The sequence below is a fragment of the Pongo abelii genome, chromosome 1, assembly GCF_028885655.2.
Source record: "Pongo abelii isolate AG06213 chromosome 1, NHGRI_mPonAbe1-v2.0_pri, whole genome shotgun sequence".
Classification (NCBI taxonomy): Eukaryota; Metazoa; Chordata; class Mammalia; order Primates; family Hominidae; genus Pongo; species Pongo abelii.
This window is the reverse complement of record NC_071985.2, coordinates 44257663-44271474: the sequence shown is the minus strand read 5'-3', so window position 1 is coordinate 44271474 and position 13812 is coordinate 44257663. Positions and strand designations below refer to the sequence as shown.

At 51.4% G+C, this 13812-nt stretch overlaps 1 protein-coding gene across 5 annotated transcripts in view; it reads left to right on the top strand.

Moving 5' to 3' along the window:
• The window catches only part of TMCC2 (transmembrane and coiled-coil domain family 2), a 45447-nt gene that overhangs the window by 22887 nt on the left and 8748 nt on the right, over positions 1-13812 (top strand). Inside the window, exon 1 of one of the 5 annotated variants that reach the window (XM_054561366.2) lies at positions 4385-5591. In XM_054561366.2, coding sequence (XP_054417341.1) covers positions 5565-5591 — 27 coding nt within the window. In that variant the 5' untranslated portion in view covers positions 4385-5564. 5 annotated transcript variants of the gene reach the window in all.

Genomic DNA, 13812 nt, shown 5'->3' with positions numbered 1-13812 from the left:
AGAGCTGGTAGCAGTCAGCAAGAGGAGCTGTCTGTCATCGGGTTCCAGACGGCAAGGAGCCGGCACTGATGATGTGGGCTGGGTCATGGGAGTTGGCTCAGGTCTCCCCGGCTACCCAGCACATTCTTCCCTGGGTCTGCCACATCCCTGAGATGAGAAACGTGACCCCAGTTGCCTCCGGGGTGCCAGATGAGGCAATGGAAATACAGTATCATTAACCTGATCCCTGCTTCTGCCTCTTCTTTTCATAGGCACATTTTGGGCTTTCTCTGTATACCCCACAGAGCAGAGGGCACTGAAATAGAAGCAAAACTGAATGACTGAATGTACATACCCCATTGCATTCCTTCTAGGCTCCCAGGGAATCAGAAGCTCCCCTGAGCTGCAGTAGGGAGTTGGGGGAGGTGAGTGTCATTTCTGGGGACAGTAGCCTTTTCCTACCTCCCTTCTCTGTCCAGGGACAGGCTCTTGGACCCCTAGCCCATTTCCCAAATCTTCCAGAGGCCAACCTAGAGGCCTCCTGCCCGCTGCTGCTTTTGTCCTCTTTGATCCCCCTCCAGGTCTGATTCTGGGAGTTCTCACTCTTCCTTTACATTTCCTCTTCCTTACAGTTCTCCAGATACCCCACCACTGGGACCCTAGAGCTGGGCTAGTGTCCATAGCTAGTGAATAATTCAGCAGGCTCAGCAAGAGCTAAATCAGACCCAAGGTGATACTGTGACCAGGAGGCCTCCTTTGGGCAGCTGGAAAGGCGAATCCTGCCCTGGAAAGACAAGTGCTGTGTAACATTAACTTCATTATATAAGGTTTCTTCATTGCCTGAGAAGGTAGCTTCAGATCCAAATATAATCTGGGCCCTGTGCCTGTCCACTGACTTCTCAGGGGCTCAATGGCTTATGGGCATGCCCCCCAAGAGGTGCCACTCATGTCCTTTTGAAAGCCTTCCTGGCATCAACAGTCAGCTGAACAGCATGCTACAGTTTGCAGAATGCGTTCACACACATGTCTCATTTAGTCACATCAGCTCATGGTACGCTCTGAGCCCTTGAGTCAGCAGGAGCACACCAGAATTCGGTGTTTCAATCCTCTGCTTTTAGAAAGGAAATATTCCAAATTATTCCTGGCAAATAGGGTGGGGTAGAGGGTGCTCTGCTTCCTAAAAGTTGCCCAAAAAGGAGATGTGGCTTCCTCTCCGGGTCACTTTCTCTTGGGCCTGTTCCCAGTAAAACCTCCTCCAGGGAGAGTGACTATAAAGGCATGAAATCATCCGTCTTTCCTACCTGCCTGGTACAGATTTTGATTTGCCTAAAAGTGACCTATGTAAGTGGTTCTGTTCACTGCCCAACATCTGGGCTCATGTCTGTGCCCAAGAAGGACTACCTAAACAGGAGTGTCTATGGCATTAGACGGGCAGAGGACCAGCAGGAGAGATGGCATGCTCCCTCCCTGGAAGCAGCTGAAAGGTGCCCTGGTGTGTGTATGTGGGTGCTGCCCTGCAGCTTCCTCCACTCTGGCCCGATCTGTCTGCTTTCCCAGCTCACACAGCTGTACCTATCCACGTACTCCTAGGAAGCATGCCCACCTTGGTTGCTGCCATTCATGCTGAAGAATGTTATCCTTCCTCTCGCATTTCCCTGGGGGTTAGCAGAGCTCTTTGGTCACGTGTGTTTCTAAGAAGATGCACCTTCTGGCTGGATCTGAAAGTGAATACTCGGGGAGGGAACCTCTGAAAAATGACCGCTTTGCAAACCTCCATTTCCAAGCAGGCTTGGTGAGCATAAAAGAAGCCGCCAGCCTTTCAAAGAGGAATCCTCACTGGGAGATTTTCACAGCACATTTGGGGCCTGAAATTTTTTTAAGGCCTCACCTTGTATTCTAAGCTACTAAATTTAGCTGCTTTTCAGCGTGGTTCTTTGCTCCTAAAGCCTATGACTTCTCTAGTTTCCCACCCTTCAAAATGTGTGGTTTGTGATTTTTTTTTTTTTAAGAGAAAGAAAAGTAGGCAAGATGCAGTGGCTCATGCCTGTAATCTCAGTGATTTGGGAGGCCAAGGCAGGAGGATCACTGGAGGCCAAAAGTTCGAGGCCAGCCTGGTCAACATAGTGAGACCTTGTCTCTCTTAAAAATAATAATAATAATAATAATAATAATAAAACTAGCTGAGTGTGGTGACATGCACCTGTAGTCCCAGCTACTTGGGAGGCTGAGTCAGAGGATTGCTTGAGCCCCCAGAGTTTGAGGCTTCCGTGAACCATGATCACACCACTGCACTCCAGCTTAGGGGAAAGAATGAGACCCTGTCTCTACAAGAAAAAGCAAGAAAAATAAGATGATTTTAAAAGGGCAGTGGGGATAGAATGGAAGAATAACAACAAGGCAAAGGAAGAGAAAATAAAAAAAATAAGATTTAAAGAATACTAAAGAAAGAAGGGGCATGGCATAAAAATTAAGGGAAGAGAAAGAAGGATATGGAAGAAAAAACTAAACTAAGGGGAACCCAGTAAAAGGGCTGAGACCTTCCAGACGTGCAGAGAGAAGAGCCTGTGCCCAGGACCTGGGCTTCCTTCCAGTCCACCCTTCTCAGATGACAAGAGCCCATCTGTCACCCCCGCCTCAGGCTTAACTTGGAAGAGTGGAAAGAGTGAAGCCAGAGACCCCCTGCCACAGCTCAGCTGCCCATCCTGTGAATTGATAGTGACCACTCTGTGTCACTGAGATGTGGCCTCCATCTCTGCCAGGCCAGAGAGGAGGCGGCCCAGGGGTGTCCAAGACTGACCAAGAAGTGCAAGTCATGCGGCTTACTCCACAGCTCCTTTTCTTTGCAAAAGAAGGGCTGCTTTGCAACTGGTGTCCTTTCAGAGCCCACTGCTTTAGTGCCCTTGGCAGCTTTTCCCAGGTGTGCCTGCCACTCTCTTTGCTCCTGATGGCAGCTACTTCTTTGGCTTTTTCTGTTTCAGACCAAGTCTTCCAGGTACTGTCTGGAATACTGTGGTTTGTGTATGCATGTGCACATACACCTATGGTGAAGGAGCTTCAGGACCAGTCACCTATTTCAATAAAACTTAGAAAAGTGCCATGTGTTTGCACGAGGACCCTGGGAGATAATGGTCCTATGTACCCTTTGCAGCTAGGGGAAGTGAGACTCAGCTGCACAGAGTCTCTTAGTCTTAGGAGACTCTTGGAGACTCTTAGTCTTAGGCTAGGCACAGTGAATGGAGAGGCTCATTCACCCTCTCCTCCATCTCCTGATGCTACTGGTCTCACTCCCCAAGGCCGCCTCGTCCAAGCTGCTGCTTTGTAGTTGCTCCTGCTTCCTCGCAGTTGTGAAGCGGCATGGACAGAACGTGGAAGCCGCATAGCTAGTGAGTGGCAGGGTGAGGATTTTAGACCAGGTCTTCTGACTCCCAAGCACTCTGTGGGCCACTGAAAGGCTCATCCAGTGCCCAGCGAGCCCAGCTCTGGCACATCTTCCTGCCAGACACATTCACCTTAACCCCCTCTTTTTACACCGTCCTCCCATCACATTTGTGGAAACAGTCTCAGTGCCTACAGTGACTTGACCAAGGTCACTTAGAAAGCATGGAAGTGAGTCTCACGCCCAGGGCTCTACAGGGCCTCTCCCACCATGCCACCATGCTTTGGGCTGCCTGTTCCCCACCCCCACCACAGGAAGCTCTGCATCCTTGGCAGATTTGGGAACTAGCTTGCCTGGCAGACATCTCCCTGGTTCCTGTTTGCTACTTTTCTCCTAGCAAACTATTGGTTCCCTCCTGAACCCGTTTTCCTGCTGTTCAGTTATTGTGCTGATGGGTAAGCCGCTCTTGGAGTGGAGCTAAAACCTCCCATTAGGGAGCTGCCAGGTTCCTGTGTTGGGGGCAGCTCTCCCCAGTTCATTCTGGTGGTGCAACATGGCCTTGCAGGAAACTCTGTTGCTTCTGAGCCCTCCTGATCCCAGGAAGCACAGAGAGACCTACCATGCAGAGTGAACCCCAGGGCTCTCAGCTCACTTGGCCCCTCCTCACCTGTCTCCTGCTGCCACTGCCTTCTCTTCCTTTTCCTCTGCTTAATAAGAAAAAGTTAAAAATCTTAGCTTGGGCTGGGCATGGTGGCTCACACCTGTAATCCCAGCACTTTGGGAGGCCAAGGCAGGTGGATCACTTGCGCCTAGGAGTTCAAGGTCAGCCTGAGCAACATGGTGAAACCCCATCTTTGCAAAAATTAGCTAGACATGGTGGTGCACACCAGTAGTCCTAGCTACTCAGGTGGCTGAGGTGGGAGGATTGCTTGAGCCTGGGAGATCAAGGCTGTAGTGAGGTGTGATCATGCCACTGCACTCCAGTCTGGGTGACAGAGCAAGATCCTGTCTCAAAAAAAAAAAAAAAAAAAAAAAAATACTAGCTTGGTGGGGCCTAGCAGGGAGCGGGCAGAGAAGGGGTATCTTGGCCAGGTGCAGTGGCTCATGCCTGTAATCCCAGCATTTTGGGAGGCCGAGGCAGGTGGATCATGAGGTCAAGAGATCAAGACCGCCCTGGCCAACATGGTGAAACCCCGTCTGTGTACTAAAAATACAAAAATTAGCTGGGTGTGGTGGTGCACACCTGTAGTCCCAGCTACTCGGGAGACTGAAGCAGGAGAATCGGTTGAACCCAGGAGGTGGAGGTTGCAGTGAGCCGAGATCACGTCAATGCACTCCAGCCTGGTGACAGAGCAGAACTCTGTCTCAAAAAGTAAAAAAAAAAGAAGGGGTATCTTGAGTATGAGAAGACCAAACTGTCTTTGTTGCTACCTGAGACAAAACTACAGTGGCTGGACTGCCTTTCATGGCAGCTAAATGAGATAGATCATTTCATTGTTCTACGATGTCAGTATTGAGGGAGGATCAGTCTTAGGCTAGGCACAGTGAATGGTCCAGATGAACATAAGATCTGATCCCTGCCTTATCATTTAATAGGGGCATAAGACCTATTTACAAATAACCCTTAGGCAAGAACAGTGCTTGGTGCCAAAATATAAAGTCAAGATCCAGTACCATAGGAGGGGGATCGTTTGCAGAAGTAGGGGAACTGCCAGAAGTGTTCCGTGGCCCTACAGGTCAGAGCTGGCCCCAGAAATTGGGACCTATGTAATATGCTTTGCCAGGCTTCTGTGCTCACAAACCCCAAGTCATCAGCCAACCACAAATGTTTGTATAGTTTCCATGAGCCCAGGGTATGAGGGCTCCTGATCTTAGTGATTTGGGCTGCAAGCCCTGGCACTGGCTCCCAGAGATAGCATTGGGCCCTTATCTCTTCACACCTTCTTGAATTTGGGACTACCCAATCAACGTGACGCGTGTCGACCATCAGTATTTAAGCCCGGAGTCCCTCACCAGGCTCAAGTGGGTGCAGAATCCACATCTTTCTGAATGACAGTTCTGCTGTGAGAAGCTGCCATTAGAGAGATCCAGCAGGCCCCAGGACTCAGCTGGCCAGCCGGTCACACTGCTCACTGCTCATTGTCCTCAACTGTGGACCTCTGTCCCCCTCTGCTGGCCACTCCCAGAATTTCCTGCTGGGACTGTCAAGATGAAGTCCAAGGAGGAAGAGACTGCTGTGAGTTTCCCATCTGTGTTTTATCTTGGGTGTTTTTGCCAAGGCAATGCTGGTGGAGACTGGGAAGCAGAAGCTAGTGCAGAAGTGGCTATTGGTGTCCAGGGCAGAGACTGGATTTCTGGGACAGGATCTCAGGGCAGAAGAATTCCCCTGGTGAGGCTGGCTGCTGTCAGCTTCCTCCAGGTGGTTACTGGAGTAGAGAAACTGCCTTGGAAGTGATGGTACCTTAAGCCAATGGGGAGGGAAGCAGGGAGAGGAGGAGAGGACTCTGGCTGGAGCTGGCTGTGTTAGGATCTGCCAGGGAGCCCCCCTCCAGGCTCCAGTCTTTTTGGCTTTGGAGAGCTCTTCCCTATCCTGGAAGGCTGGCTGGGAGGCTCACTTCCATTCCGAATCCATGAGACTGCTCTGTTTGTGAAAGGAGCTTCTGATCATGGGAGGCATTTCTGTGAGATGGGAGGGGTGAGGTGGAGTGCCTGTCTTCTGGGTGGTTGAAGGATGCAAGTGCACATGTCATGTGTCCTCGTGCACATCCCTTTCAACCCCCCTTGCCCCCCCCCCACCCCTCCTCATTGATGCCTGTCACACCTGGGCGTCCTTATGCACACAACTCACAGTGGAACAGCTGGACTTGGGGAGGGGCATCTCATCAGAGCTCGGTCCTCCCGCACTCGGTGATCCTCCCTGTCTCCTGCCAGATGGGAAGGAGCAGCCCGTGAGCCCCAGGGGAGGGGGAAATCTCCCAGAGCAATCCGCCCCTAATCCCCAGGCTGTGCCTCAGTCTGGAGATGGCGGCTGCAGAGCCTGGGAGCTCAGGCACACCTGCTCGCAGGCCCCGACTTCCTGCAGCAAGCCCAGTGCTGCCCAGGGTCTGTGACCCCGGGGGCCTGACACAGTCCGCAGACAGCTGGGGCCTCAGAGCCCCGGGCACCTCGTCGCCAGCACGGCTTCGGGAAACAGTGCCCACACAGGTGAGGTGTCTGGTGGGTGGAAGGAGAGAATTTCACCGGGCGGGGTGGAGTTGGGGGATGGGAAAAGGCCTGTTCTGCAGTTAGTCAGGTGGGCTGTGCTTACACGCCAGTCTCTCAGGGAGCTCTCCTCCAGGTATAGAGAACTGTTTGTGGGTGGGAGAAGGGAGGAGCCTTAGGCTGCCAAATGCTGGGAAAGCCCCTGGGGCTGGGTGTGGGCGCCCTGTGCAGGAGGGCAGGTGAACCCTGGCAGAGATGCCTCCAGAAGCTGTGACCATGTGGCACTTCAGCTGGGGCCCAGGCACCTTACTAAGTGGAGGGGTGTTCCTGGTTGTGGAGAAACAGTGACAGGGATGGGGACTGTGAAGGTCCAGTGAGTGCTGACCCCAGGGAGACAGTGGGAGAGGCCATAAGGAGTAAAATGTTTGGGTACTGAGAGTTTTTAGGGAATTCAGAGGATGGACAATGGAGAAGACCTGAATATGAGAGGGGAGCTCGGGGCCCCAACTGGGATCTGTGGGTGTGAGGAGACGAGGAGGGTGCAGGACATTTACTGGACAAAAGGGCTTTGTTCTCCACAGGGCAGACACTGAGAGGAGGATGTAGTTTTCATCAAAACTGAGGGGTGGCCCTAATGGAAGGGGCTAGAAGCCAAGGGTTAGATGAGAGGGGTGTCTCCACCAGGACAAGAGAGTAGCCCTTAGGGTCAGGGCAGGAGGAAGAACTTGCTGGCTACAGGAGGTGGCAGGTGGAAGCCTCTACCTGGTGTCAGCTGATAATAGGCAGCTGGCTCTACGCTGCCTGGAGATGAGTAGGTGCTGCTTGAAAGGATGAGTGAGTGACTTTCCTTGTCTCTCGGTAGTTTGCACCTGAAATCCCCTTGTAGCAGAGCGAGATGCCTTTTAAAGCTACTGAGGGCATGCTCTGCCCTTCAAATCCCCCATGTGGCAGCTGGGGCCTTGCTACAGGGGTTTTGTCACCCCATTGTGCCCCTGGTGAACTGACTCAGGTCCATGCTGCCCCACATGTGTCCCATTCAGTATCTGAGCACGTGGTGCCTGCCCTCTTGAGAAAAGCCGCTTAGGCTCCCAGGCACCAATTAAACCGATAGGTAGGCTCTTTCTCCACCCCCACCCCTTTGCCCACCTGGGAGCACCCGGGTCAGCTGTGATGACACATCCAGAGCTGGAGTGAGCAGCTTCCTGTTACCCACATACCCTCACCAGGAAGGGAGAGAGCCACCAGCCCCACTGGGCTATTCCTGCTGAGTTGAAAAAATGGAATGGGGGAAGCCTCCGACTTCAGGACCAAGGGTTGGAATAATTTTTCCAGCCTGCTCTTGCTGGAATGTTGGGTTGGTACGAGAAATGTCAGGTTTCTTCTCTCCCAACTTTACCATGAGGTCACATGACCTCTTCGGGTTGAAGGATTTTAGCTGGCCATAGGCTTTCCTCTCCATCCTAGTCCGGTTGACCTCCCCTTCCATCTGAGAATGGATAGAAAAAGAGAATCTGAGCGTTCTTTATCCCGAGAGGGCCACTGAAATCAGAGTCACGGGGCAGCAGATTGAAGCATCTCTGCTGAGTCACCCAGGCCTGCCAGCCCCGGGGCCGCACTCGCCTGCTGGGCTCTGACCCACTGGGAGCCCAGACCTTGCTCCCAGGAGCGGTGTTCTGCACGGGCCTCGGCCTGCTTGTCTAGATCCATAGACAAGCCAGGGTTGACACCTGACTCCATTGTCAGGATGACTGGGCTGCCCTGCTTTCCTAAAGGGAAGCATAGGAACCCCCAAAGCTTTTTCTTTGTCTTTTTTTTTCCCATCTAAGAGTGACCTTATATTGTCTTTCCAACTCCTGAGCAGATGGCTAACATGAGAAGGCCCCTTCCTCCCTGTCAGCCTGCTGTGGGTACCCTAATAGGGGTTCTTTGCGAGTCTGGGAAGGGGCTGCCTGCCTCAGAGGGAGAAGGGTCAGAGGTACAGCTCTCTCGTGCAGCTGGGAGCACAGGTGTGGAGCACATGTTCCTTGCAAGTGGCAGCTGTTTCTGTGGTCTATCTTGAAAACTGCTTAATGCATTTACATTATGAAGAAAGAGAACCACGATTCATATTTCCCAATTTACATAGCTAGTGCCCTTCCCCTCCTTCCACACAGCTTCACTTAAGCCTGGATACTTTCTGTTCCAACAGTGTCTACTGTGTGCCTCCCAGATCTCAGAGATCCAGGCTGCTGGGCTAGTGTGTGAGAGGAAGCACCGGTGTCCCATGTCCAGGGCCGGGTTGACACGAGGACACTGAATTCAGGCCCTGGGAGGAGGTGGGAGCCCCAGGAAGTTCCACGGGAGCCAGGGCTGGGAAGCCCTGATCCGGCAGCTCCTTATAATCTGGCAGAGAGCCTAATCCAGCTTCATTTAGTGTTGTGAAAGGGGCCAGGGAGGTGAGTCTGGGGTGCCACCAAGGCCATGTAGAGGGGAGCCCCCAGGTGTGCATGGGCTGAGGGTAGATCTCACTGGAGGAGGAAGAGGAATAGGGAAATTTGGGTCTTGGACACTTGAGAGAACGTCCCAGCTCTGGCTCATCCAGACATTCATCAGCACTTCTTAGCCCTCCACCTTTGTGTAGAGCAAGATGTAAGGCCCTGGCTGGTAGGGTCCCTGAGCAGGGGGCATTCTGGTGTGGAGGGGGATTGTGGAAGAATCATGACTCTCCCTCCACAGTTCCCTTAGAGCTTGCCCAGCCCATTCACAGGGATTAATCTGGAGTCAGGTACCTGTAGAGTGGCCAGCCTATCTCAGGCAGGAGGGGGTGGGGTGAGGAGGTCATGATGTGGGGGCCACAACTCCAGGTGTGGTGCTGGTGGCTGGGCATGGATAGGGAGCTGGGTGGCATGGGCCAAACAGGACTCTGTGATGGTCTGGAGAGAAGAGCAGTGGTTCCTGTGTAGCCCACCTGTGCCCTGCTTTGGGCTGGGGAACCTTGGGCATTTCTGCCTGCTGGTGACTGGGAGTTGAGTGATCTGTTCTGGTCTTTTTAGTCAACCAGCTGCACGACAGGGGGATTAGGAGTGTGTTAGGAAGAGCTGCTGCTCTACTAAACCTGGCACAGTGAGCTGAAGGACCCAGAGACCCTCCTGCAGACCCACTCTGTAATGGGACAATGGTGGGAGCTGCGGCCCAAGCCAGTGGAGGACCCTGGCCTTCCACACCCAGTTGTTGAAACATCACCTCCATCTAGTTCCTAAACATTTTCAGCAACCCCAAGGAAACCCTGTACCCATTAAGCTGTTACTCCCCATTCCTTCCCCCACCCCCACCCCAGCCCCCTGGCAGCCACTAATCAGCTTTCTGTCTCTGTGGATTTAACTGTTCTGGATATTTCATATAATGGAATCATTCATTATGTGGCCTTTCTTGTCTGGTTTCTTTCACTTAGCCTAATGTTTTTGAGGTTCACCCATGTTGGAGCATTACCGGCACTTTGTTTCTTTTATGGCCAAATAGTATTTCATTGCAAGAAATGTCACATTTTGTTGACCCATTCATCAGTTAATGGACATCTGAGTTATGTCCACCTTTTGGCTATTGTGAATATTGCTGCTGTGAGCATTTGTGTACAAATGAGTGTTGAATACTCATTTTCAATTCTTTTGGGAATTGAAAATATCTAGGAGTGGAATTGCTGGGTCATAAGGTAATTCTATGTTAACTTTTTGAGGAACTCCCAAACTGTTTTCCACATCAGCTGTGCTGTTTTGTTTTAGGTATGTTGCACAAAGCTTCCAATTCCTGCACATGCTCACCAACACTTATTTCCTCTTTTTTTTTTTTTTTTTTTTTTTTTTTGAAGCAGGGTCTCACTCTGTTGCCCAGGCTGGAGTACAGTGGTGTGTGTGATCATAGCTCACTGCAGCCTCGAACTCCTGGACTCAAGCCATCCTCCTGTCTCAGCTTCCTGAGTAGCTGGGACTACAGGCATGCACCACCACACCTGGCTGTTTTTTTGTTTTTTGTAGAGACAGGTCTTGCTGTGTTGCCCAGGCTGGTCTTAAACTCCTGGACTCAAGCAGTTTTCCCATTTTGGCCTCCAAAAGTGCTGGGACCACAGGCGTGAGCCGCTGTGTGCAGCCCACTTATTTCCTTTCTAAAAATTACTAGGGGCTGGGCTTGGTGACTCATGCCTGTGGCCCCAGCTACTTAGGAGGCTGAGGCAGGAGGATTGCTTAAGCCTGGGACGTCGAGACTACAGTGATCCATGATCATGCCATTGCACTCCAGCCCAGGCCATGGAGTGAGAACCCGTCTCAAAAAAAAAAAAAAAAAATTATTATAGTCATTCTAAGGGTGTGAAGTGTCTCTTAATTTGTTTGTATTTGTTTTTAAGCACCTGCTTTATGCCCTTTACTCAGTGTTTCATCTCATTGTCCTGATAGCTCTCAGCTGGTAAGTGACAGAGCCAGGATCTAAATTAGTGCTCAACTCCAACTTTAAAGCCCTTTCCTTTACCTTCCGCAGACCCTGTATCCTGTCTCATGGCTGTTCTTTTTGGCAAATCTTTCTCCTTTTCTCACCCTCTGTCCTGTTCCAGCACTCTGAACAGCTTTCTCATCTTTTTCTTCTTGTTCACTAATTTTCTTTCCTTTGTTAAAGTATAATCCCTCTTTCTACCTCTCCCTATCTGTCTACCAGCTCCTTGGCTGTTTACCTTGGTTGCCCTCTCTCCATCGAGTCCTGAAAGGTAGCTGTCACCCAGGGTACATGTGCCAGGGAAGGCAGAGCATGGAGAGCTCCCCACCTTCTTCAGACACGCCAGCTCCCTCCACGGGGAAGGAGAGCAAAGTGATGTTCTGTGATTGGAGACCCAACAGCAGATCCCAGGCATTGTAAACCTCTGTGAGGGGTAGGAAAAAGCCGGTGTCCTGCTGCAGGACTCCCAGGCTGGAATCTTGACCTTGGGGTAGAGAAGAGGGGCTAGCAAGAGGACCAGGATCCCAGCCCAAGGCCCCTCCACACACCAGGCCCAGGAGTGTCTCTTCTCTCATTCATCGGGATTTCCCAGCCAGCTCCGACTCTGCTTCTCAGAGTTGTAACTAGACAGCCTCTCAGGGATCTGGAGGTCTTGGGTTCCCTCCAGGGATGGGGGCAGGGACTAAATATCCTGGAGGGGAAGGATAGGGGGGATGTCTGCTATTTCCTGTTAGCTTGCAGGGTGTTTCTCTTGTTCTCCAAACTTTGAAATAACCTTTCCTGGGTTTGGTCAGCCTGTGTGTGAAGAAGGCAGATCCGAGTGAGATAAATGTGAGGTTTGCCCCAGAAGGAGGCTACCCCATTCTTGATTTGAGGAGCGTCTCAGTGCAGGCTGGAGCTCCAGGCAAACTCTGCCTACATCCCTGTGTCCTTCTTTGCATCCCTGATGGGTGGAGTTGAGGACTGCAGGGTCTAAGGAGGAGGCTGGTGGTGGGGAGAAGCTCTTAGATGCTTTCCTGAGGTTGGGCTCCAGGCTACAAGCAGGAATGAGCTCAGTCTCAATTGGGATCTCGTGGTGAGTCCGTAGTAAAAGTCTCTGGTTGGCAGGGGGAGTTACTGAAGGGAGTTAATTCAGGTGGAAGTGGTTGCCGAGGTGTTCCAGCCTTGAAAGCAAAAACCACAAACAGGATCTTGGTATCTCCCACAGAGTGTTCCCTCAAGCACCCCCCACCACCTCCCGCAGCACACACAAACCTCTTCTCTCTCTTGTTCTGAGGTTTGCCCACATGCTTGCAGGTATACACATACACACCCCTAAGCACGAGAGGGGGCTGGGTGGGCAAGTGGAGTCTGCATGGAGACCAGTGAGATTAAGGGTTACCTCCAGTGAGGAAGGCTGGAGATGTCACCGTGGTAAGTCTTCAGAGGTGATTTTAAATGCTATGGCCAATATTTGGACATTTCTAAGGATTTGCACGCCCTCAGATATGGAGAAGGCAGGACGGGGCTGGGGAGAACTCCTTTCTTTTTCCTTGCTCTCTCAGGGTGTAAAAACCCACAGTCTGGCCGAGTGCAGCATGGCTCAGGCCTGTAATCCCAGCACTTTAGGAGGCCAAGCAAGAGGATCGCTTAAGCCCAGGAGTTTGAGACCAGCCTGGGCAACATGGCAAAACCCTGTCTCTACAAAAAAATACACAAATTAGCCAGGTGTGGTGGCATGTACCTGTAGTCCCTGCTACTGGGGAGGCTGAGGTGGGAGGATTTGAGCCTGGGGAGGTCAAGGCTGCAGTGAACCATGATTACCTTACTGCACTTCAGCACTCCAGCACTCCAGCCTGGGCAACAGAGTGATTCTGACTCAACAAAAAACAAAAAAAGCCTGCAGTCTTAGCTGTATGAAATTCCAATTTCATTGCTGTGGAGTGAGGCTGGGCTGTGGTTGATAACCACTGATTAGACTCTTGCTTCCTGAAAAGGTGGCAGAGGGCCAGCTCTCCCAGCCAAAGGTATCTTAAGCTGTGGATCTGTCAGAGCTACCCAGCCCTCCAAGGTGAGGTTAGGCCCTGAGTTTTGGAGCCAGACAGGATTTATATTCTAGGTTCTTTACTTACTAGTTGTGTAGTCCTGGGCAAGTTACATCTGTAGGCCTTGGTTTTCTCTCCTGTAAAATGGAAATAATAGTGCTACCCATCTTGTGAGGTTAATACTGGGATTAAATGAATTAATAGGTGTAAACACTTAGAGACAAGTCTGACGTATGTCAAGAAATGTTAGTGTCTGAAGGAGATTGGTTCCAAGACCCCCTGCAGATACCAAAGCTCCAGATTGCTTAAGTCTCATACAGTAAATAGTGTAGTATTTGCATAGAACCTACACACATCCTCCCTTTAAATCATCTCTAGATTACGTACAATACCTAGTACAATGTAAATACTATGAAAATAGAAAATAGTGTGACACTGTTGTTTTGTTTTTTGTTTTTGAGACGGAGTCTCTGTCACCCAGGCTGGAGTGCAGTGGTGCAATCTTGGCTCACTGCAACTTCCACCTCCCAGGTTCAAGTGATTCTTCTGCCTCAGCCTCCTGAGTAGCTGGAGCAACCGGAACATGCCACCACACCCAGTTAATTTTTTGTTTGTTTGTTTGAGACGGAGTCTCGCTCTGTTGCCCAGGCTGCAGTGCAGTGGCGCGATCTCGGTTCACTGCAAGCTCCGCCTCCCAGGTTCACACCATTCTCCCGCCTCAGCCTCCCGAGTAGCTGGGACTACAGGTGCCCGCCACCACATCCCACACCC